Here is a 26,299-nt window from a genome sequence, read left to right as displayed (position 1 = left end):
TGAATGACTTGAGAAAAAAATTGTCTGGAATAATTACAAGTAATTATGTATTATTCCACCTTTACAAAAACGTTGAATTTCTTTATTTGATCAACATTTATTGAAAATTACATCGCATTCTAGACTCAATTGAGTAAAACATTTTTTTTGCTATGGTAAATTACATTAGATTTATTGAAAATTTACACGATTTCACTACATTTTGATTGGAAACTTTTACAATGAAGATTATGTAAATTTCCGAAGAATCTAATGTAAATGTTGTGTTGCATGATAAATAATGCAAATCTCGGATTAGTTTTCAAAAAGCCGTAAGAGCCATTGGTAAACAAAGTCCTTTTTGCATCGGTATTCGACCTACTTACGAAAAACCAATATCAAAAAAGCTCGAGATTGTTCATCTACACGTCCTTCAAGTGCCCCATACTTAAAATAAATGAAATTTTGCTTCATTTTTGAGAAAAACGAAAATTAGTATCAGAGGTCACAGTGGCTCTTACGGCTTTTTGAAAACTCACCCGAGAAATCTACATTTTTTTCTTTGTAGAAATGCCATGAGTTTTTTGTTAGTAAAAACGTACATTTGCGGCAAGTTTTATGCTTCAAAATAATAAGAATTTAAAAACGGCATTGCTTTGATTGATTTCTACCTTTTGTCTAAAACTGTTTTTTTTTTTTTTAATGAAAATAATCAAATGTGACGGTGCCTACGAAGATAGCAGTGAAATACATGAACAAATAATAATTGAATTATGATGTTTTTTCTTAAGATTAAAGATTGGCGAATCGTTTATTTCATTTAAAGTGAATTGTTTACCAGTTAAATTATTTTCCTCTCCATTTTCCCTTTTCCATTTCCCATCCCATCACTTACCAGCTTGGCCTCTCTCCCGTGCCAAGTCAAGTGGAATAATCGATTGGCACCCCGGGAACACCAACTCCCTGCTCACATCCTCAAATCCGCCCTGACCATCTTTATCTCCAATCTTGTTTCGTGGGACTTCCCCCATCCCCCCCCCCCCCTTGGAGCCGGAAATTGAAAGAGCAAAACAGTGTTCGTCGCGGCAAATGTCAAACAGCAAACTTTGATGTCTTCATTGGAATATCTCCCAGCAGCAAGTAACTCGATGTGCATCAATATTTACCATCTTGAACAACAACCCCCCCCCCCGCCCTTAATGGTGGGAAATTGTTGGGTGGGGTGTGGAACAAGGTGTGAGGTGGTTTTTCGCGCGACTTGTTATCCTTGGTGGAAATCTTGTTCACAGTAGCGGAAAACAGCAACACCCGCGCTGGCTTCGTAGAGTACGGTTTTTTTTATTTCCCGGTGTAATGTTTGGAAACCTTAAATCTTGGGATTCCCAGAAGATCGCTCAAGTCTTACCAAGTCAGTGTTTTAATGGGATTTTTTGTTCAACAGTGCAGCAAGTAACTTTGGAGACCGGGATTTTCTCCGTGCGCAAGAGAATAATAAGCCGCAAAACTGCTTCAAATGGCGGGTCCCAGAGTGGTTTTGGTTGTTCAGAATAGAATCCGGGCAGGGAGGTATGAAGTTGATAGAATTCAGTTCTTGCCGGTTCTCATGAACCCGCGGGTGATGACGGTAAGAGGATTATGGAAAGTGGACTCGAGATGTAATTCAAGTTGCGCTCGATATCGGTTTAAATTAAGGCGAAAAAAGGATTTCCCTGGTAGAAGATAACTTTCCCGGGAAGTTCTCAGTTGGTATGATGATGTGCCACAAGCAATTATAAGCCTGAGGAAATTCTATCAATCTGATTCGTAGAAAATGCCTCCACTTTCTCAAAGGATAATGATAGATCGAACGATTACTCAATCAACTCGAAGATTGGCCTCAATTAGCAGACAGGTCAATCGTAAAATTGGCAAAGCAAAAAAAAAAAAAAAACAGATTCAAACTCGATAATAACCATCATTAACTTCGTGCAAAGTTACACCGTAACGGGCGCTCCGTTGTACACATTCCGCGTTGGATTTCTACGAAGAATCTTTCGATGGCCCTTTATTACGCAATTTATTGCGCCACTTTTCCACAAAGCCTGTAAGCCGTTAACTTTTGCGTCATTAATGTCAAATTAGCAGCGTGTAATTAATTTCGAATTCAAATGTGCGTTTGCCCGAAGAACAAACGCCTCGAAATTGAATTTCGGTAAGGTGCTGTTAGAATCATTAGCGAGTTTGGTCCTTGTCTTTGGCAGTTTTGGAGCTGCGGTAAAGTAGGCAATTAAACAAGAAGAAGGGGAGAGTGACTGATTCATGATCAGTGAACAACCTTTTTCCATCATAATTTTCAAAGCAGTTTAATTTATCTAGCTTTATCAGTATAAAGAAGAGTTAAATCACCAATTTTATTCTTTTTAAGAGTCAAAAGTCGAAGTCCTTGTCAAAATTTCACGCAGGATTATCGAATCTTAAAATTTCCTTTTTTTTATTGGGTTTTCAGATTTATTTTTTCAACTATGCGAATTTAAGATTTAAGATTTTTACTAGCATACCAGTCAAAAACAAACCCATTTATTAAGAATTTAAAAATTTGGTGTAAGATTTAAAAATTCAGTTCAGAATTTAATTTAAGGTTTTTATTTTTAAATGAATTTAATTTAGTTATTTAATTGAAGAATTTAATTTAAGAATTAAATTGAAGATTTTAATTGAAGAATTTATTTTAAGAATTAAATTGAAGAATTTAATTTAGTTATTTAGTGTAAGAATTTAATTTAAGAATTCAATTTAAGAATTTAATTTAAGAATTTAATTTAAGAATTTAATTTAAGAATTTAATTTAAGAATTTAATTTAAGAATTCAATTTAAGAATTTAATTTCAGTTTTTAATAAAAAAAATTAATTTGAGAATTTTATTTAAGAATTTTATTAAATAATTTAATTTAAGAGTTTAATTTAAGAATTTAAGTTAAGAATTTAGTTTAATAATTTATTTTAAGAATTTAATTTATGAATGTAATGTTAGAATTTATTTCAAGAATTTAATTTAAGAATTCATTTTTTGAATTTAATTCAAGAATTTAATTTAAGAATTTGTTCAAAAATTTAATTGATGAATTTTAATGAAGAATTAAATTTAAAAATTTATTTAAAGAATTTAATTTAAAAATTTAATTTTAGAATTTTGTTTAAGAATTTAATAAGAAAGCCTGTGTCGATTTAAAATTCCAGATTTTTTGTTTGTTGTTTGTTAGATTTTTTGAAATTTTTATTTAATAATTTCTGAAGTTTTAGAATTGAAATTTTAATTTTGTACATTTTCAGTATAAAACAGTGTTTTTCTTGAAATTTTTAATTGTTTATTTTTTGTTGATATTCTTAATTTAAAAAAAAAAAATTTTAGCTCTTTGTTTATTTTTAATCTGTAATTTAATTGAAGAATTTAAGTGTAAGAATTTAATTTTAGAATTCAATTTAAGAATTTGATTTAAGAATTTATTTTAATAATTTAATTTAAGAATTTAATTAAAGAATTTAACTTAAGAATTTAATTTATAAATTTAATTTATAAATTTAATTTAAGAATTTAATTTAAGAATTTGATTTAAGAATTTAATTTAAGAACTTAATTTAAGAATTCAATTTAAGAATTTAATTTAAGAATTATTTAAGAATTTAAATTTAAAAAATATTTGAGAATTTAATTTGACAGTTTAATTTAAGAATTTTATTCATAAATTTGATTTAAGAATTTAATTTAGGAATTTGATTTAAGAATTTAATTTAGGAATTTATTTTAATAATTTAATTCAAGAATTTACCTAAAGAATTTAATTTTTCAATTTTATTTAAGAATTTAATTTAAAAATTTAATTTAAGAATTTAATTTAAGAACTTAATTTAAGAATTCAATTTAAGAATTTAATTAAAGTATTTATTAAAAAAAATAATTTGAGAATTTTATTTAAGAATTTTATTTAAGAATTTAATCTGAGAATTTAATTTAAGAATTTAATTAATGAATTTAATGTTAGAATTTATTTCAAGAATTTAATTTACGAATTTATTTTTAAAATTTAATTTAAGAATTTAGTTTAAGAATTTGTTCAAAAATTTAATTGATGAATTTTATTTAGGAATTAAATTTAAAAATTTATTTAAAGAATTTAATTTTAGAATATTGTTTAAGAATTTAATAAGAATGCCTGTGTCGATTTAAAATTCCAGATTTTTTTTGAATGAATTCATTAGATTTTTTGAAATTTTTATTTTATAATTTCTGAAATTTTAGAATTGAAATTTTAATTTAGTACATTTTCAGTATAAACCAGTGATTTTTCTTGAAATTTTTAAATGTTTATTTTTTGTTGATATTCTTATTTTTTTTTAAATTTTAGCTCTTTGTTTATTTTTAATCTGTAATTTAATTGAAGAATTTATTTTATGAATTTAATTCAGTAATTTAACTTAAGAATTTAAGTGTAAGAATTTAATTTTAGAATTCAATTTAAGAATTTAATTTTAGAATTTATTTTAATAATTTAATTTAAGAATTTAATTTAAGAATTTAATTTATAAATTTTATTTAAGAATTTAATTTAAGAACTTAATTTAAGAATTCAATTTAAGAATTTAATTTAAGAATTAATTTAAGAATTTAATTTAAAAAATAATTTGTGAATTTAATTTGACAGTTTAATTTAAGAATTTAATTCATAAATTTGATTGAAGAATTTAATTTAGGAATTTACTTTAATAATTTAATTTAAGAATTTAACTAAAGAATTTAACTTAAGAATTTAATTTTTGAATTTTATTTAAGAATTTAATCTAAGAATTTAATTTAAGAATTTAATTTAAGAATTTAATTAAAAAATTTAATTTAAGAATTTAATTTAACAACTTAATTTAGGAATTCAATTTAAGAATTGAATTTAAGAATTTAATTTAAGTATTTATTTAAAAAAAAATAATTTGAGAATTTTATTTAAGAATTTAATTTGAGAATTTAATTTAAGAATTTAATTTATGAATTTAATGTTAGAATTTATTTTAAGAATTTAATTTAAGAATTTGTTCAAAAATTTAATTGATGAATTTTATTTAGGAATTAAATTTAAAAATTTAATTAAAGAATTAAATTTAAAAATTTAATTTTAGAATTTTGTTTAAGAATTTAATTAGGAAGCCTGTGTCGATTTAACATTCGAGATTTTTTTGAATGAACTCACTAGTTTTTTTTGAAATTTTTATTTTATAATTTCTGAAATTTTAGAATTGAAATTTTAATTTTGTACATTTTCAGTATAAAACATTGTTTTTTCTTGAAATTTTTAAATGTTTATTTTTTATTAATGTTCTTAATTTTTTTTTTCAAATTTTAACCCTTTATTTATTTTTAATCTGTTGCATTAAAAAAGTTAAATCTAAATTTTTTTGTTACTTTTCTTGACCGCGTTCCTTTTGAGCAAGCTTTAAAATGGAACTTTTTTAATATGATATTTTTCGCATCCATCATTCAAAATTATAAAACATTAATCCTGTACTGCCCAAATTTTTTATTTTTTCCGTGTTTAGGAAATCATTTCGAGCACAGAATCTACAATCTACAAAAAATAACTTTTCTGGTTTTATATTCTCTGGTTTCATTTTTAGTATTATAATTTGCATTTTTCTTGTTTAGTTTATGTTTGTTTCTGATAGTATTTGGCTTACTCTATCACCTCCTATCGTTACCTTTGCCTATCTAGTTTTTCATGTTTTTACTGTCACTTTTTTAATTTTTTGGTTGTTTTTCACATTTTGTACTTTAGAATATGATTATCATTTAAATTGTAAAAAAAAAACAAGTTACTCTTCCAACCATTGAATTTTCTTAAATTTTATGAGTTCTTCTTTCCAATGATTTTTTAAGAGAATTTTTAGATCGATTTGGTGCGTCTTTTTTTACAGGTGTAATTTTCTATTTTTTCCGTTTTCTTTTGATTCATAATTTGAAGAACTTTTTGTTTTATTTTACTGTTTATTTATGTGTATTTTATTAACTGGTTGGATGATAATCGTCAATGCTAAGTTAATCAAGACAGAATTACTATCATCAGTGACGCATATCCTCTCAAAAATGATCCATTCCTCGTTGTTGCATAAACTTCGAAGAAATCCTTGCAAGTTCTTCCACCGTCAAACTGACGGAGGAAAAGAAATCCAAGAAGAATTAGATCTGCACCAAGTACCATCAAGTCCCCGCCGGGAAACACAGAATGCGAATCCATGCCAATAAAAAATCATCCAACCCGAAAACCCAAGTGGGGGTCCCTTTTTTCCCCCCTCATCCGATCATCATGGTACGTTCATTTAATAAAGCCAAAGACGGGCGGAATTAAACTAGCCCTTATCACCGAACTGAGCAAATGAAAATAGATGGGATTTTTTTTTATACTGACCAGACCATTATTATGGCGAATTTGGATCCTAGTCCCGAAATTGCGTGTCCCAGACAAAGTTTGGTGGTTTCACTTCGTAAATCACAAGCAAGTTTTGACAGTTGAACATGAGAGTCATTATTCGGACACAGGGGTCAGTTGACAGTTTCGCCATTCGGCAGTACAAGTTACACCCAAGTGGTGTAAAATGCAATGAAATGGAACGTAATTTTCATTAGTTTTCATTAGGCTGATTAGGGCCTAATGAGTCTGTTCGGGATTCTCGTCGTCTGGACATCGTTATTGTGAACTAGGTCGGAGGGTTTGGTGCTTGAATAAGTTAGACTATTCTTTGAATGATCTCTGGGATATCAAATCAAGACCCAAATCAAGTGAAACACAGATTAAACTTATGCAAAAACATATTTTCTTTTGTCGACCACGTTTCTTCGTGTAATCCTGGCAGACACAGCACACGTGCCGTCGAGCTTTCTCAAATCACAAAAAAAAGCTTTTTACCCTCTTCAACCCGCCATGAGACATGTTTTCAGAAATGTGCGTGCGTGCGTACGCTCGTAAAAGTGTCTCGTTACTTTGAGAGAACGGAAAGAGGATCTTTGTTGGCGACCAACATAATCTGGTCTTAATTTCATTCTTGAGTTGATGTTTCTTTGTTGTTGTTACGTTTCACGGCCATCTTGAAAGTCGTTGCAGTAAAAGTTGGAAACAGCCCATCGGTTGTTGTTAGGTCCTGACGTCAATGACCTTTTACATGTTTTTGCGTAACTTTCTGACATGTGGTGGTGGTAATGATGATGGGGTGTAATTATTGAAGCCCTGGTTACGAGCTTGATGTTAACGAAAGTGGGAAGGACTTTTGACGATATCTTGCACATTGAATTGGAAAAGTGTGTAATCCGATGGTCTAAATTTATCACTTTTTCTAGTAATTTTCATTTTTTTACCTTTTTAACTTCCAACAATAAATGTGAGAATCACTCATTTTCATTTTTTATTTCAACAGAACTAGGTTTCACTTTCGTCCGATGCCTCCCGAGCTACGATGATATAACAAGGTCGTTTTGGTCAAAACAAAAACACCACAACCACTTATACCATTTATAATACTTCGGCGTGCCTTCCGACCATCAATGACAAAGGAAGGACTTCTTTTATCGCAAAAAGAAGCCCATCTTTTTACACTCTCGTTCATAAACCGCGCAGCCCTGCTGCTAGCAATCGATTGCGACAACGAAAGTTTAAAATTTACTCTTTAATTTTTTTTTATTTTGTTGCATACGATTACTTGTAGTATACACCTTTTATCAAATCAGGATTCAAATAAATCTTGAAGTTTATCCGCAGATAGTACTTGTAAGAATTCCGTTCAATAGAAAACTTAATACAGATTAAAGCCACAGCAAAGTTTAAATTTTCCCTCCACTCTTGAAGCTGCTCCCCGTTCCCAGCAGAGAGCAGCGTTGAAGCAAAACAGGAAAAGTCCAATTCCGTTCGCTGCGAAAACCGTTTCCCCCGGCAACTTCCGGCAAAACAGCGGAAACGCAGATAAAGTCCCACACAAACAACTCACGATTGAGGGTGGAAGTAGTAGCAAGAAAGTCCCTTCTGTGTAGTAAGTTTTTTCCTTATCCTTTTGAGATGCAGCTATGATTAAATCATGGCGATGCTGTGCAGAAGAAAAGGAAAACTAATCTCAGCAGGAACTTAAAAGGAGTTAAAAGTAGAATAGCCCGACCGACTTTAATCCACGCACATTCCAGTGCAAATTTCGCCGGATTGAAAAAGGCTTCGGGCCCATAAAATTGATTTATAAACATGAGCCGGCAATTCATAAGCCATTTCCCAGCGCAACGACGACGACGACGGCATCATGTTTCACCGCACTAATGGGAAACCAGATTGGCAACACTGCTGCTGCCGCCAACTGCTTGGTGGTATAAATCATCAAATTACGACCACATGTTTGCGTTGAATTTTGCGGCCTTGCGGGATCAGCAAATAGCTTGACAGCTTTTCGGCTTTCTTGGAAAATGGATTAAGGAAGCCTTTGCCCCGGAAGCTCTCCATCTGTTCGCAATTTTCCACACCCCCCTCTCGACCCCCTTTGGATGGAAATCAGCTCAACCTTCGACCCAGCACGGATCACTTTCCAATCCCAGCACACACGATGGATTAGGATTATCCAACTTCCGGGTGATTGATGAAGCACCGTGGGCAACGGTAATTTTGCACACCTGGACACAACTACTCGCACACATTACACAATTTCTGTTATTCACGCTGGGAAATCGATTTTCCGGTGTCCTGCGCCCGTTTCCGGGAAACCAGACTCAGCGGAGGATGGGACGACAGCGTCGTCGTCGGGTTGGAATCACACGAATCAATTTGCATTATTCAAATCCAATCTTGCTAGTCAGGGCGGAAGCTCACGGTCCTGCTGAATAGTGCGTTGGATTTAAACCGGGATCGAAGGTTTCTGGAATTGCTAGAGTAGATTGTGACATCTAATCTAATCTAATCTAATCTAATCTAACACAAACGCAGCCAGTCCGATGAAAGCATGCTGGAAAGTCTTGTGATTAGATTACGCCCCAAGCACTTTTCTTGTCTATATTAATAATTGCATTACATCCGAGATCACCCGAAAATGTAATACAAAAATTAAAGCGGCCAGCCCTACTGCGTTGTGTTTACCGCAGAGAGGATTCTGTGAACGGATCACATTCCACAGAATCTACAGGGGAGGAAGGATGCGTGGACATACCGTACCAAACGCTCCGGATCAGTTGGGTGTGGTTTGTTAGTGTAAATTTGGCAGATAATTATATTTTTAGGGGGAAGTGGATTTGGGCAAAATGGGATTAAGGAATGGGAAAGTGAGGAAGGGGTAGGAGGGCTATTGAATTTATAGTATAATAATATAAGGGAATATAATCATTTTGCAAATAATGATGGAAAGCTCTCACCAAGAATCAGCAAATCTTAAAATCTTCGAAAGACACAGCCAGATTGTGTCCCAACCTGCAGCTCCTAAGTTCTTAGGAGCCGCCAATCCGGCCGCATCAAATCAGCCAAGATTTCCTCGTCATCTGCGCGATTGAGGCTCTATCCCAGGTCAGCGACATCTTCCCGGACATGCAGCAACGCAACGCGAATCCCGGATATCTCCACTATCTCCACCTTGTCTACTGCCACTCACAAGTTCGTCTAGAACTAGCCGATAAGAATTTGACGGAAATCCTCAGAAGACGAAAAAAACGCAGAGCGAAAAATCAAACAAACCGGACGCGACCATAGCTTACTGCGATCTCCTTGCTAGAGTAGATTGTGACATTGCCATGAAATTGAATTGTTGCACTATTGATTTTTTTCGGATGGTTTTAAGCCGTCTGAAAGATTCTTGTATAAGCTTAAAGGCTGACGGAATATAGCAGCAAACTTAGAGTAAAACATAAGACTGTAAAAAATCGAGTTATCTTTGAGACTGCTGGATCTCATAAATAAAAGGGCATATTTTACAATGATTTTCGTCACATTTATATTTCATAACGGATAGATCATTAAAAAATTGAATACCACCATTAAAAAAAAGTTACTCAGATATAAGTATAAAAAATGATAAGTATTTAATACCAAATATTTTTAAGATTTATTAAAAATTCAATTTCGGAAAACCTATAGAATTTTTTTTCTTTGTTTAAATTGACTATTTAGTTTAAATATAGTTATTTAAAAAAATAAATACAGGTACACGGAAAACATTGTATTTTTTTGCCTTCCTCACCTTACTGAGGAAAGGCTATAAAATCACTCGAAAAATGAACTTCTTAATTCGACCTCGTAGACCCACCTTCACGTATACCTATCGACTCAGAATCATGCTCTGAGCAAATGTCTGTGTGGATGTGTGTAGGTGGGTGGACAAAAAATTGTCACTCGATTATCTCCGGACTGGATGAACGGATTTTGACCGTATTAGTCTCATTCGATCCGTCTTGGGGTCCCATAGGTCTCTATTTAAAATCAGCAAGTTTAGTTAAGTACATCAAAAGTTATGCAAAAAAAACGATTTTGGCGTATGCCCGGAAGATTGTAAAAAGGGTGGTTTTTGCAAGAAACCCTATCATGTTATACATTTTCAGAAAGGTATTAAAAAGACCTTTCCAATGAGTCCAAAACATTGAAGATCTGACAACCCTATCAAAAGTTATTAGCACTTAAGTGTTATTTATACACTTTTTGGAGGCCGGATCTCAGATATTGTGACAAAAATATTGTCTGAATCTTCCATCTGAACTATCGTTGGATAGGTTTTTTTTTATCAGACCTTGCCAATGAGCCAGAAAAATTGAAGGTCATCGAACCCTATCAAAAGAAATGAGTAATAAAGTTGATTTGTTAAACATGTTAAGGGAATGTTGCTATTTTTACTGAATGTATTGACTTTATGAATGTGAGGAAGGCACCAACCACCTAAAGGTGGATTAAGTAACGTTTTTTATCCCTAAAAATAGAATTCCCATACTATATTTTTACGATTTTTCAATTTTTGATGTATTTTTTAGGTTACAGTTTGGAAGGGTGAAAACCTGGCACCTATACGCTTGGCAAAAATTATGAAAATTATCAAACCACATTTTTCAACACACATTTTTTTTATAAGGTGGCCCGTTTTCAAGAAAGGGACCATCCGTGGACACTTTTTTGGAAATCTAACCCTCTCCCTGGTGGTGATATAAAATTCTAAAATCATATAATTCTATAATCCTACAATCTAAAACCCTAAACCACTAAAATCTTAAAAATTCGAAAATCGTGCAATTCCAAAATCTTCAAATTCTAAAATCCTTAAATCCCAAAATGCTAAAATCCCAAAATTCAAAAATCCTAAAATTCAAAATCAAATATTATGTTTTAAAGATTCTATAATAAAAAAAAATTAACAAAAAAAAAAACATTTCTTTCGTTTTGATTTTTATCAAGGTAGAAATTCTCAAATCATACAAATCTTAGAAACTAAAATTCCAAAATCACCTCCTTGCCCTGATAAAAAGTCTGACTAACAGGATATCGTTGCCATATAAAATTACAATTACAATTACAAAATCCTAAAATTCGAAAACCCTAAATACTGTCATCAGGGGTGACATTGGGTCATACAAAAGTGCTGAAATTTGTATAACCCAATCTCACCGCTCAGACCCAATGTCACTCCTGATGACGGTATCTAAAATCCTGAATATCTAAAATCCTGAATATCTAAAATCCTATACATCTTAAATCCTAAAATTCTAAAATCCCAAATATCTAAAATCCTTTCATCCTAATATTCTAAAACCCTAAAATTCTACAATTTTAAAAGTCTTAAACTCTTAATTCTAAAATCCTAAAATCCTTAAATTTTAAAATTCTTAAATTCTTAAATCCAAAAAAAATAAAATCCTTGTATTCAAAATTAAAAAAAATCTAATATTATGTTTAAAAAATTCTAAAATAATAAAAGTAAACAAAAACACATTTCTGTCATTTTAATTTTTCAAGGTAAACAATTCTTAAATTATACAAATCTTTAAAAAAATATTTATAAATTTGACAATTCTTAACAGTGAGATTCTATTTTTTATGGAGCAATTCCAGCTCAAATCGAGAATTTTCTGGTACTTTTGTACCCGACCCTCTCCGATTTCAACGAAACTTTGTAGACATGTCATTCTAGTCCTATATAAGCCATTTTTGTGTATATGGAGCCAATTGTACCCGAAAATAACATTTGAGAAGGGCGTACGTTATTTAAATATTTTTGTGCTTTGTAATTCAAAAATTACTGTATCTCAAAGCCGTTGCATCGTATCAAAAAGTGGTCAAAGACAAACTTGTAGGAAATTGGACGGGCTTTCTGAAAAAAAAGAAAAAAACACTGAAATAAAAATACACACCACTTCCATAACAATTTTGATTTTCAAGTTTAAAAGTGAAATTTTAAGGTGACGTCACGATTTTTTTTCGTTCAAAATTTTTGAGGAAATAGCCTAAAATGTTACAAAAAGACTCACGAAAAACGCAGGGTAGTATGTCTCTCTTTAAAAAAAATACAAAAATCATTTACTAAAACTGTTTTTTTTTTGGAAAAGTGGTCTAAACGTCAAAATTTTTGAAAACCAATAATGGGAATCGATTTCCCAGACAATTTTACATAAGAGTCTCCATATTGACCATTGTCCTATCCTTGTAAAGATACAGCGGTTTCAAAAATAAAAATGTTGAAAAAAATAAGGTTTTTTGGTGGTTTTTGGCAATTTCTATACGACAAGCTTGATTTTTCAGTCTCGTAAATATTTTTACCGGATAGCTCGTCCAATTTCCCATAGGTTTGCCTTTGGCACGCTTTTTTCTATCCAGGTTTCTGCCACACTGAAAAAATATTCTATTTTCAGTTATAAGCAATGTTATTAAGCTTATATCTGAAATGCTGTCAAAGGCAAACATATGAGAAATTGGACGAGCTATCCGGTAAAAATATTTACGAGACTGAAAAATCAAGTTTGTCGTATAGAAATTGCCAAAAACCACCAAAAAACAACATTTTTATTTTTGAAACCGCTGTATCTTTACAAGGATTGGACATAGGGCAATGGTCAATATGGAGACTCTTATGTAAAATTGTCTGGGAAATCGATTCCCATTATTGACATTTAGGCCACTTTTTCAAAAAACACTTTTAGTGAATGATTTTTTTATTTTTTTAAAGAGAGACATGCATTTTTCGTGAGTCTTGTTTGAACGAAAAAAAATCTTGACATCACCTTAAAATTTCACTTTTAAACTTAAAAATCAAAGAATCTCATGGAAGTGGCGTGTATTTTTATTTCAATGTTTTTTTTTCTTCAGAAAACCCGTCCAATTTCCTACAAATTTGTCTTTGACCACTTTTTGATACGATGCAACGGCTTTGAGATACAGTAATTTTTGAATTACAAAGCACAAAAATATTGAAATAACGTACGCCCTTCTCAAATGTTATTTTCGGGTACTATTGGCTCCATATACACAAAAATGGCTTATATAGGCCTAGAATAACATGTCTACAAAGTTTCGTTGAAATCGGAGAGGGTCGGGTACAAAAGTACCAGCAAAATTCTCGATTTGAGCTGGAATTGCTCTATGTTGAAATTCTAAATCTTAAATGTTTAAAAACAATTTTTGGTTTAATTTTATTATTATAAATATTTTAAGATTCAAAAGTCGAATAATTAGAAATGAATTGACAACCACACTTTAAAATTTAAATTGAAATTAAAATCAAATGAAATAAGTAACCAAAAATTTCAAAAGTTAGAAGCTAAAAATATATCTTTCAAATTAAAAAAAAAAGGCCATCGCAAATATAATTTAATGTTTTTGTCTTTACTCTCTGCAACCTATCCCCTTGAATATTAAGGAGCAAAAAATAAAATAAAATAATAGAATTGATAGAAATTAAATTTAAAACCAAATAAAATGTTTTATCTTTTGAAAACATTTTCTATTATGGGACCACAGATCGTTATAGTTAAACTTTAGTGAAAACAAATATTTTAAAGAATTCTGTATTGATTATTCAACATTTTGGATTTTTTGATAGAAGCACAACTGAAATGATACATAAAGGATTTCATGATACTTGTTTCCAAATTTCGAAAATCATGATTGATTTTTTTTATTATTTCATTAACATACTTTAAGTATTTAAATTGACACGCAAAATATATGATTTTAAATCTGTTGACCATACAAAGTAAGCGCAATTAAAAAAATACAAATTAAATCTTGTCGTATTGACAACACCAACATTACATTAGTTTTTCCTACGTTTTTGTGAAAACAAATTTTTAAGAAATTATAAAGACTTTTACATTTCTGCGAGTAATATGTTTTGCTGGAGGTAAATTTGTGATTTACAAAATTGTTGTCACGAAAAAAAATATTCCGTCAAGAGCAGTTTTTCAGAATCGCAGTCGAAAATATCAATCTCCTCATACTTTAAACCGCCTCACTCAACCTCCTGAGCTGCTCGAATGACACACATGGTGATGACAAATTTTATCCTTGTAACAACTTTCGAAAGCTGAAAAAGATCAACGGAAACAGCGAAAAAAGTGGTGTATAAAGATCGCGAAAAGCTCCACCTTAACTTGGCCTCGCTAAAAATAAAGCTGTCTGCTCCAATTTCCAACCCTGTCACTTGTCACAGTCACATACATTGCTCTACAAAACACACACACACACATTCACAGAAAGAAGCAGGAGTTTATCTGGCGTCTTTTTGGTCGTCGTCGCCGCCGTCCTGGCGAGAGGCGGCAAAGTTGAGCTGTCAAGCAATAACCCTTCAGTTAACATGTTATGAAACGTGCTGGAACTTTTTTTTTAAATTTCATCAAAAGCTGACTTGATTTTTACAATCCATCGTCAATATTTCAATTGAACCAAATCTCGAATAAATTTCCAAGAACCAAGCTCATAACTTTGAAGCTTTTGGCCCAATTTGTACTCCCTTTCTTCAAGCCAGCATTATTTGGTCCTGGAATCCCTCAGGAGCGCGTTGGAGCACGTCTGCTCCAACTTAAGTAGGGGAGAATCTGGATCAACGATTCCACGGGGAGAGAGAGTCGGTAGAACAAGCATGCTCGGGAAAATATGGAACAAAGTTGTTACATCCAGCAAGTGACGATGTCGTAATAACAGTCCAGAATCGCACATTTTAGCGCGCGGGATGGCGGGAAAGTAGCACAAGGTTTTTGCTCACGCGCTGCTCTCAACGTGGAAGGAAAAGTGCATTTCCTTCCCAGAGACCAGGAATGCGCTAGCGAAAAAGCTCTGAAAAATTCCCCCTTCCCAAAAGCATTCTTGGGAAAAGTGTAAAAATGTGATGTTTTCTCCCCTCGGTGAGCGCGTCACGGGAAGCAGCAAAAATGGTTACTTTGAATTCCAAATATATTACACTGCGTTACAGAAGAGGTGAGAGAGAGACAGCGAAGGAGTCACTTGACAAACTTCGTCCCGTGAAAAAGTTATGAAGAGGGCAATTTGGATCGTCGTGTAATGGAATATGGTGTAAAGCTGGGGCACTTTGGCTTAAAAGTTTTGAGCTGTGTTGGATAAACTTTGTCACAACTTCAAGTGAAATGTAAACTGTTGGGTTTGCTTGAATTTTTCTCATTATCTCACTTTGTTAAATTTATGAAATTGAATAGATTTCGTTTATGATTTACATTTGTTTTATTTTTTATTCAATTATTTGTATATAAAATTGGCCCAAAATTTCTATGGGGAGTTTAACACATTTTTAATGAAAAAAATGCTAAGAGCTAGTAGAGTGAGAAAAAATTGTGTTTCGTGCAATGTTATTAGATTCTTCCAAATTCTCGATTGCTTGAATTTCTTGCACTATTCATAAAAATTCCAATCAAAAAAAAATTTTTTTTTTCAAAAACCTGATTTATTATATAGCCTACATTAGATTCTCCTAAGGATTGTGTGCAACTTCGGATAATCGAATCTTATTTTTTTATTTCCTTTTTCATTTTGCATGTTTGCATTTTTGTTATACGTATTTAAACACTTTGTTCGTCAAACAAAAAATCTTGATTTTTTATTTGTCTTTTTATAACCAAAAGATGGATTTTCAAAATATTAAAAAGGGTATATTTTACACTTGAATGGTGAAAAATCAAATTTGCAATCAAACATGAGCAATTCTCTGAGATTTCGATGATTCGATTTTTTTTTGTATTTTTTAATCTTGCTGAAACTTTTTTGGTGCCTTCGGTGTGCCCAAAAAGCCATTTTGCATCATTAGTTTGTTCATATAATTTTCCATGCAAATTTGGCAGGTGTCCATACAAAAATGATAGGTGAAAATTCAAAAATCTGTATCTTTTGAAGGATTTTTTTGATCGATTTGGTGTCTTGGGAAAAGTTGTAGGTATGAATATGGACTACACTTAAAAAAATGATACACGGTAAAAAAATTTGGTGCTTCTCTTTTTGTCACTAAAACTTGATTTGCAAAAAAAACACTATTTTTATTTTCTGATATGTTTTAGAGGACATCAAATGCCAACATTTCAAAAATAAACAGAATGGGCAAAAAAATCTTTGACCGAGTTATGATTTTTTGAATCAATACAGATTTTTTCCAAAAATCGAAAAATTCATTTTTCGATGTAAAATCCAATTTGCAATCAAAAAATACTAAAGTGAAATTTTGATAAAGTGCAACGTTTTTAAGTTCAAGTCATTTTTAGGTAACTTTTTTGAAAACAGTCGCAGTTTTCATTTTTTTTAATTTAGTGCACACCTTTGAAAAAAATATGTTTTGAAAAGCTGAGAAAATTCTCTATATTTTGCTTTTCTGAACTTTGTTGATACGATCCTTAGTTGCTGAGATATTGCTATGCAATGGTTTAAAAACATGAAAATTGATGTTTTCCAAGTCTCACCCGAACAACCCACCATTTTCTAACGTCGATATCTCAGCAACTAATGGTTTGATTTACAATATAAAAATTTGAAACATTCGTGAAATTTTCCGATCTTTTCGAAAACAATGTTTTCAATTTTTTTAAATCAAGACTCACTTTTCAAATGGGCCAAACATTCAATATTACGCCCGTGATGCAAATTGGCTTCTTTGGGCATACCGAAGGCACCAAAAAAGTTTCAGCCGGATTAAAAAATACGAAAATTTAAATTGAAGAAAAAATACAGATTTCGTAGAGAATTGTTCAATTGTAGGATTTTAGAATTTAAATCTAAAAATATTTATATTCATACAATTTTAAAAAAAAAAAAAATTTTAGGATTTAAGAGTTGCAAAATTTATTAATATTAGGATTTTTTAATATAAGAATGTGATAATTTTAGGATTTTATTATTTTAGGGTTTTTGGATTTAAGGATTTTAGAATCTTGGGAATTTAAGACTTTTAGGATTGTAGAATTTTATGATTTTAGGACATTAGAATTTTAGAATTTTAGGATTGTGGAATTTTTGGATTTTAGAATTTTAGGATAGTAGAATATTAAGATTTTAGAATTGTAAATGCTTAGGATTATAAAATTTTAGGATTTTAGAATTTCAGGATTTTTGAATTTAAGATTGTAGAATTTAAGGATAACATAATTTTTTGATTGTAGAATTTTAGGGTTTCAGGATTCTAGAATTATAAGATTTTTGAACTTAAAATTTTTGGATTTTGAAATTAAGGATTGTATAATTTTAGGATTTCATATATAAATAAAAAATTTGTTAACAATTTATGATTTAAGACTTTTGTTCATGTGATACATTTTTTAATTTCATTTCTTTTTCTTTAATTTAGGATTTTTGAAAACTTGAGAATTTTCATTTTGAGTATCAGAATTTTAAAACTTGCGGAATTTTTTATGTTTGACGTATGTTTGAGACGTTTATGTTTGATGTTTTGACGGATTTTTTTATGTTTCTTATCACAAAACTTGACGGACATTTGTGTTTCGGCTATTTTGTATTTTTTATGTTAAAATAAATTTGCGATCGATTTTTTATATTTTCATATGATGCATCATTTTTCAATTATTTCTATCATCTATTATTTTTTTATTTTTCAGAGTTATTCAATCAAGACTAACATTTCAAAAGAGCCAAATTAAATGTTTTAGGCCAATTATGATAAAGTCTCCAAATTTTGCACTAGAGCATTTCTCTGAGACTTCGATTTTTTTTTTGCTGCTTTTCTGATTTAAAGACCATTTAAATCTTTAGTTCGTACATATAAATATTCCAGTTTTAGTAATTGTCCACACTTTTACCAAAACAAAAAAAAAAACCTAAATCAGTTTCCTAAGAACGGGTTTTCTGGTCGACATCAAGTCTTTGGAAATGTTGAAAAAAGAAATATAATGTTAATATTCATCAGGAAATGAAATGAAAACCACATTTTTACGGTAAAAATACTCAAAAAGAGGAAGTATTATACCAAAAAATTTCAACTTTCCAAAATTCAACTTTTTTTCTTTGAAATAATTAGAAAAAGTAAAAAAAATATTGCAATCTAAATCCACTAAATAATAAGTTTTGAGTTTTTGATGAATTTTTCATATTTTTCATGGTTTTTTTTTAATGTAGTTTACATGTAAAATCAATTGAACAAAAAAATCTTTAAATCTTCAGTCTTATTAAAAAAAGTCGACCATTGAACTCGTCCACCGTGTTTTCTTTCTTCAGACCGATGGCTCTGTGATTAATGAGCGATCCAACCTGCGGCCGCAACCATCTTCGGAACATCATCGGGCGCGCACGCCTAAAAGCTTGTTCCCTCCCCGCCCTCTTATTGGGGGAAACCACCAATAACTCTGTTCGACGCGGGAGACGACTTACTACAGGCAGTTATAGGCCCGTTTACCGCACAAACAAACGATCATTAAAAATACATTAATTTTGCGCTAAAATTCAAGCCCGCTGCCAAACACGGCAGAAGACACCCACGAAGAGTTGACGCGGTGGAATATTTATTAATTGTAAATCACGGACTAATTTATTCAAAGAAAGAGTTTTTTGGCGTGGCAGCAATCGAGCCCCTTTCTTGGGGGTGGAAATTTATGATTAATTTATTGTCAGAACCTTACTCACTTCAAGCGAGTCCGTACCTGAAACTGTCAAACATTTCGCTAACAGATGTCATTTTTCTCCCATTTCTTACAGAATTCCGTGGAAGCTTCGACGTACCTGGCCAGGCAGCGGCTGCAAAGTTAATTACGCCAGCGATATTCGTGGAATTTCGCTGAGAAATTCCAACCCCGCTGGATCCAACCAGTCTGCGGCAGCTCAGCTGTGACGGAACGATGTTTGTGTTTTCTCGAATTATCCCGAAGAAAACAGCTGTAATCAGTGTGACGAGAATCGATAAGGATATACACAAAGTGGAGACAGACATTTCGAGGAACCGAGATTCGGAGGCCAAAAAGACGACGTTGACGACGACGGAGGGCATGAATTATTCAACGACATCAGCGAGTCATTTAGGCCACGTGTTTACGGAACGAAGAAAGGGGAGAGGGGCTGGCCTCTCCCCCACTCCTTAATGTGTTTATGGGAGGGCTGCTTGTAGTGCGCTAAAATTGTCGATTGGAGGGGCGTGGTTGTTGAAATTTGCCCATGAATTTTTTAAGCCTGCGACTACGCGGGTTGACTTTGTGACGTTCGGGGACCCGCGGAAGGATAATGTTTGAGCTTATTTAAATTTGCATGAAAAACTTTCCGGTCGCTCGAGTTAAGTGCGGAATTAACTAGGAGTTGTGGGGTGGGCGATTCTGTGGAAAGCAATGTTTTTCAAGTGTCTTATCGCGCTCCTTTTGGACGCAAACATTGATTGAGAGAGGTACCTAGAAGAAATCAAAGCTTTTCCGATTAGGCACCAAATTCGACAGGTGGCGATGAAGCGTTCGAAGGATTAGGTATCAATGACAACGTCAACGAACAAGGACGAAAACAAAATTTGTTTTTAAAAGGGAGATCAATCGATTTGATCATTGTTATCAATTTTAAAATGTTCAGATAATCACGTAATTTTATTAAAAAAAAAAAAGAAAATATGTTGAAATATGGCAGATCGAAAATTGAAACGAAATCATGAAAATTTCACAATTTTCTGATGTTTTTCAGAGCCTGAGTAAAATTACGAGGTGGCGAGCGCTTTTCTTTTTAACCCTCAACAACCCAACCCCGACTGTAGATCAATTTTTCAACCAATTTTAGATCTTTAAAAAGCATTGGAAAGAAGAACTCTTAGAATTTTACAAAATTTATGGGTTGGAAGTTTCTTTCTTTGCCAATGTTTTTAAAAATGTCATTTTTTTAGGGGAAAACTTTGGCTGTTTTTTTTACTAACATTTCTTACATTTTAAGTAAAAAGAAGTATGTAGTAATTTTTCTAGTGTTCCAGACTATGACAACTTAAATGATATAGGTGCCATTTTAAAGCAGAAAATGTGAAAAACAGGCCAAAATTTGAAAAAGTTACTGTAAAAACATGAAAAAATTAGATAGTCAAAAACAAACATAAACTAAACAAGATAAATGCAAATTAAAATACTAAAAATGAAAAAAGAAAAACATAAAACAAAAGAAATTAAGTTTTTCGTAGAACAAAAGTTGCTCAAAATGACTTCCTGAACACGGGAAAAATAAAAATCTTCGAAAAAAAATTGGGCAGTAGAGGTTACCCTACTTTTTAAAACCTAACCTCGCCTATAGACGAGCTTCGATATAAACACTAAAAAAAATCAGCTGTTATTGAATCTTTGCTTACGTAGAAAAGTTTGCGTTTGATGGTTTTACTTGTTTCATGTGACTTTGACAACAAAGCAAAAAAGTAGCAATTCAACTGCGTGTAAAATGCTTGGTTGTAATATAAATGTTGCACTATTTAAAAAAATCATGTAATATTACACTCACAAATATGTAGCCCATAAATTAAGAAACTTATTGACAGAAATGTCGGGCTCATGATAGCCGAGCAGGCTAAGGCGCTTGTCCTCTCCGTGCGTGCTGGCTTTGAATACCGTTGGTTGCAGTTTTTTTGTGGTTACCCGGGCAGACGGTAATAACAAAATTCATGCCATTTCAATAACAAATACTGTTAAAATAACAAAAAATGTTATGGATTCTTCTTGAAAAATCCATTTTTGCATATGGGTTCAATAACAGTTTATGTTATCACAACAAAATTTGTTATTGGTCTGATATTGATAGACAGCCAAAAAAACTTTGCAATAACATTTTTGTTATGGAAGAATACCTCCAACTGTTATTGGGATGATCGGATTAGCTGAAAAAAAAAAAAAAACAAGAAATAATAACAAAGATTTGTTCGAAAAATAACTTAAAATCTGATTAGTCTGTTATTACAATAACAATCCAATAACAAAAAATCATAACGACGAATAACAAATCTTGTTATAAATAACATAAAATGTTATTGGTCTAGTATTTTCAAATATCAGAAAATGTTATTCCCAAATTATTACCGTCTGCTCGGGTAGAAAATTATTTCATGCTGTGTGAAATATTCAATGGCTTTTCTCACAAAGGTGATGAGCTTGATTTGGTATGTGATTTTACATCGCATTTTTTTTGCTGTGAATGTTTTGATTTTTTTTTTGTATTTATGCTAATTTATGGGCTTGTTTTCAACTAATGCCACTAAATTAAAAGTGACCCAAATTGGCAAAAGATAATGATAAAGTCATCCCACATATTCGGAACGGTTTCCAGATCGGCTAATGTTTAAAAAATCATAGCAAATCGATAATTGAACTTAATGATTCGCTTTTACCTTCATTTGAAAGCTTTTCTTGCGATCTTTCGAATGCTGTATTGAACATCTGCAAATTTTAACTTTTATATGAAGATTTTGAAGAATTACTTTGACCCTTGAAATCCACAAATTCGGAACATTTTTTTCTTACGAATGTAAACAAACTTTGGATCTCTCCAGGAGTACATATTCATTATCAAATAATGACTTCACACACTGAAACCAATAAAACTCAAGCTTAGTGATGTTTTATACATGGTTTGATAACATTTTTGTGAAAATATAAGTTAAATTCAGGTGTTCCACAATTGTGGGAGGCACAATAACATCCCACAATTATGAAACAGGCCATTTGGAGGCAGTGTTTTGCTGCTCTGGACAAAATAGTCTTGAAATAAAGTTTTTTGTTCAAAAAGTACTACTTTTAATAGTGAAATAGCAAGATAATGTCAAATGAAGGTTCAAAAAATAGTAAGTTCGACAGAAAAGCTACTTTTGGCATGCTATTGACAAATTATCATAAAAGTGTTCGGAATTTGTGGGTGTTCCGAATATGTGGGATGACTGTAAACAGGAAAAAAAATTATGGTAATATTCATCAGGAAATCGTGACAGATAAATGGTAAATTTTACCCCAGAAAATGATAAATTTTCATCAGTTTTTGATGAATATTCATCAGGTTCACATTTTTACACATTTTTTATGTAATATTACTCAAAAAAAGAGGTAATATTCAACCTACCAAATTTTCAACATTCCAAAATTAAAATTTTTTTTCTGTGTAGAGCTACACAGAAAAAAAGTTGAAATTTGGAATGTTGAAAATTTGGTAGGTTGAATATTACCTCTTTTTTTTGAGTAAAAAATGTGTAAAAATGTGAACCTGATGAATATTCATCAAAAACTGATGAAAATTCATCATTTTCTGGGGTAAAATTAATCTTTTTTTTTGCCACGGGGGGCGACATAAACTTCAAAAAATGTTTGCAACGGCCTTATTAGGTACTCAATAGGCTCCCAAAATTTTTGTTTCATTTTTTCGCCATTTCACCCATCTGATTCTTTGTAATAAGATAATCTGTAAAAAAATCATGATAGTATTGCATCTGGAAATGAGTACATCTTTTATGTTATGATAAAATGTGTAATTTTAACTCCTAAGATGTGTACATTTAGCACTATAACAGTGTTTTGGCACTTTTTCAATCTAAATTGAGACAGTTTTACATTACAAAAGAAGTAATATTACACATCCAAGTTTTACAACTTTCAAATCTACAAAGAAAAATTACTGTGTACGGTTGTCATTCTCATAAAAATGAAGACCATAACTTTTTTAGATAATAAAATGTTTTAGTCTCCTGAAAAAATGTTTTTTCAAACACAAATTTACACAGTAAAAAAACATGGAAATATTACAGCTGAGAATGGGCAGACCACAGTTACCACAGAAATTATCATTTCATCTCCACGAATGTGTAAATTTACTGCATTTTCGTGGTTGTGCTGAAAAAGTGGAATCTTTACTAAGGTAAAATTACATCATATCAGAAATTAAAAATTTACCTTTTTAAGTAATTTTACCACAACATATCTCAGTTGCAAATTTCGGCTTGCATTGTAAATTTACATAGAAATACAGATTTTTACTTGTTAACATATTTTTTTTATATTCATTAAATTTTAACTTTTTTTACTGTCATACATGAAAAAAATGCAAAATGGAGTTACACTGACAAAATGTAAAATTTACATAATTTTCAGGGTAACGTAATTTTTAAACTGGTGCAAATATGTACTAATTTTCAAATGTTATATAGTTTTTTTTGCAGGTAGGTACAAAAAAATGTGTAGCTTCACCCTCAAAACTGGTATTTATCATTTTTCAGGTGAAAAATTAATAAAAAAAACTTTTGGAAAAAAATGAAAACAAATCTGCAGATTTATTTTTGTTAATGGTCCACTAAACAAAATGTAAATTAACTGACCACCCTAGCTTTTCTTCCTCTTCACCGTCCCAAATGACTCAAGTGTCAGCTGAGAAATTTGTGCGTAAACAACCTTAACCATCGAAATTACTTGCTGAAAATGAAAAAAAGTTTTATTATTGCCTTAACCAAATGGCGTGACGTTGTTACGTAGTTCATCACAACTTATTGCGATTATAAATGTATCATGAAAAAAAAATCTGTGATTGTGTGTTATTTGAGAACGGTTTCGGCGAAGCATTCGTGGATCGTGGAAAGATAAACAATTTGCCGCAAGCCGCGGGCACAGTGTTCGACGTAGAGTGTTTATCTTTTCGTATAAAGTTACACGTTTTTCGGCGGTGCAACGTGAGACTTGGGGGCAGTGAAAAACAACCGGTTGAAACCGGGATGGGAAACAACAGCGCTTTTTGGAAATTGGAGAACCGGTGAAAGTAAAAGTTTGTTTTTGATTCTTAATTATTTTTTCCAGCAGAGTGAATCACCATCGTCGCCAGCATGAATTGTGTATTAGGTCAAAGTTGTTCTAATATGTTTGAATGATACGTTTGGGAAGCGGAATTCCGGGCAAAGTGCAAGTGCTACCAAGGATTAATCAAAATCCCGAGTCAATTTAGATTAGTGTATATAGTGAAAAAAAAGGAAAGTAACGTAGAAAAAGCTCCTGCACCAAGGGGAAAATCGAAAGTTATTGGCAGCGCTGAAGACATCAAGCACCGTGACCGAGCTGGATTTGGAAGGTGGCAGAACTAGTAGCGGTCGGTAGATAGAGCTAGTGTGAGTGTGTGTGTGTGTGTGCGAGCCAAACCATGAACCACCTGCCAGGATCGTCCCCGCGGTCACCGGCGCCCTCGCCGGATCCGGACGTGGACGATGGGAGCTCCAAAAAGCAGGCTACCAGGTGAGTGCTTTTTTCGAGCTCTTTAAGCTAAAAAGATTCGCATTTTCCACGAAGTCCACTCAGATTCCCAAATCGAAGGAAGTTCAATCTAGTTGGGTTCTTCCGGAGCTCCATCTGGCCCCACAATCCTAAGTCAATATTGTTAAACCATTTTGCCACCGAAAAAAACCTTTTCGACGTCCTGCCGTATAAAAACGGCTTAATATACATATCGGCCGGCGGAGGACAGCTTGCGAGCTTTCATGGAAGCTCCCTCCCCCAACTCTCCAAAAAAAAAAGAAAGCTTCGCAAATGATAGATGAGAAAGGATAAAAGCCGTGTTATCGGATGTTCGTGGGAATAAGACATCAACGGGCTCTCAGACAACCGTCGACGGAATAAAAAAAAAGTTGGGCAACTTGGGCCGGTGAAACTTTGGGCAGGATATTTTCCCCTCATGGAAACTGTGACTATATAGTGGCGAAGGTGTGTGTATGTGAGCGAAGTTAAGATATTGAACGAATCGGGTCTCCGTGCGTGACATATCAATGAAGCAGGGGTGGGATTTGCACGGTGGGGTTGAAAGCTAGTTGAATTTTCTTATTTTATTTTTTAGCTAAACAAAAGAGGCAAATTTTGCGCTACATTTTAAGATGGTGCTGGATATAAAAAAAAAAAAAAAAATAGGTAGAAATATAAAAAAAACTGTCAAACAATTCATTTAAAAATTATGTTGAGATGTAACATTTAATTTAAAAATGACTTTACATATTTTTCGATTAAGTGCACCATTTTCATGTTATAGGGTTATCAAGGAAAACTATCACAAATGTTTAGAGAAAATTTCCTACAATTTTCAATTTTTCAATTTTGAAAGCGGATTGCGCTTTCCTGAGATATAACCTATAAACAATTTTGTGAAATAGAGTTTTTCTCAGTGTTTCTCATATTATAAGCAAATTATAAGTTCTCTTTTTCAACTATCAATTTCTTGGAAATTGTTCAAAAGTGAAACCTTCGTGAAATTGTCTGATTTTTTAAATATAAATTATTTTAATACTTTATAATCAAAAATAACTTTTTGTCTTTTTGTGATATTTTGATCGAACTTTGCTTTGCTTGTACTGAATTCTCAAATGACATTAAAAAGTTCAATTTTTTTTTCGAATATCTTGTTTTTTTTTGGTTTTATTTGTTCCGTGTGACTCTGTGTCTATTTTAGAATATTTGTTTTGGGTCGTCTTTGGTCGTTTTTTTTAATCTAATATCCCCTACTTTTTGTCTAAATTCATTTTGCTAAAGTTTTTGTCATGTCACAGATTATGATTTTAAACAATTTTTTTGTGACTTAAAAAAATATTATTTTTTTATATATATAAAAAAAGTTTAACATGCTGAACAAATCGGAGAGTGACTAAAAGACGTTGCAAAATATACTTAAGATAATGGTTGCAAGATACCTGCACATCAAAATACTACAAATGATGGAAGAAACAAGTTTTTTGCTCAATAAAAAACTTCTCCAAAAAATCAGATTGCCCTCCAAATTTGGATTGGACCAAAAAAAAAATCATTAAAAAAACTTGTAAAAGTTTAAAAAAGCTTATTTAAAAGTTTTAAATCAAATAATTTAAGTTTTTGTCTCTTCCCTTTTCAAAATTTCCTCAGGAAATCCGGGGTAAAATAAT

The 26,299-nt window shown here is 31.8% G+C and overlaps 1 protein-coding gene across 1 annotated transcript in view; it reads left to right on the top strand.

Moving 5' to 3' along the window:
- The window catches only part of LOC120421841 (beta-arrestin-1), a 182,705-nt gene that overhangs the window by 78,672 nt on the left and 77,734 nt on the right, over window positions 1-26,299 (top strand). The window contains exon 2 of the mRNA XM_052708315.1: window positions 24,204-24,632. Coding sequence (XP_052564275.1) covers window positions 24,541-24,632 — 92 coding nt within the window. The 5' untranslated portion in view covers window positions 24,204-24,540. The remainder of the gene's footprint in view (window positions 1-24,203; window positions 24,633-26,299) is intronic.

The sequence above is a fragment of the Culex pipiens genome, chromosome 2 (assembly GCF_016801865.2).
Source record: "Culex pipiens pallens isolate TS chromosome 2, TS_CPP_V2, whole genome shotgun sequence".
Classification (NCBI taxonomy): domain Eukaryota; kingdom Metazoa; phylum Arthropoda; class Insecta; order Diptera; family Culicidae; genus Culex; species Culex pipiens.
Note: the sequence above shows the minus strand (reverse complement) of the source record. Positions and strands in the feature narration are given on the sequence as shown.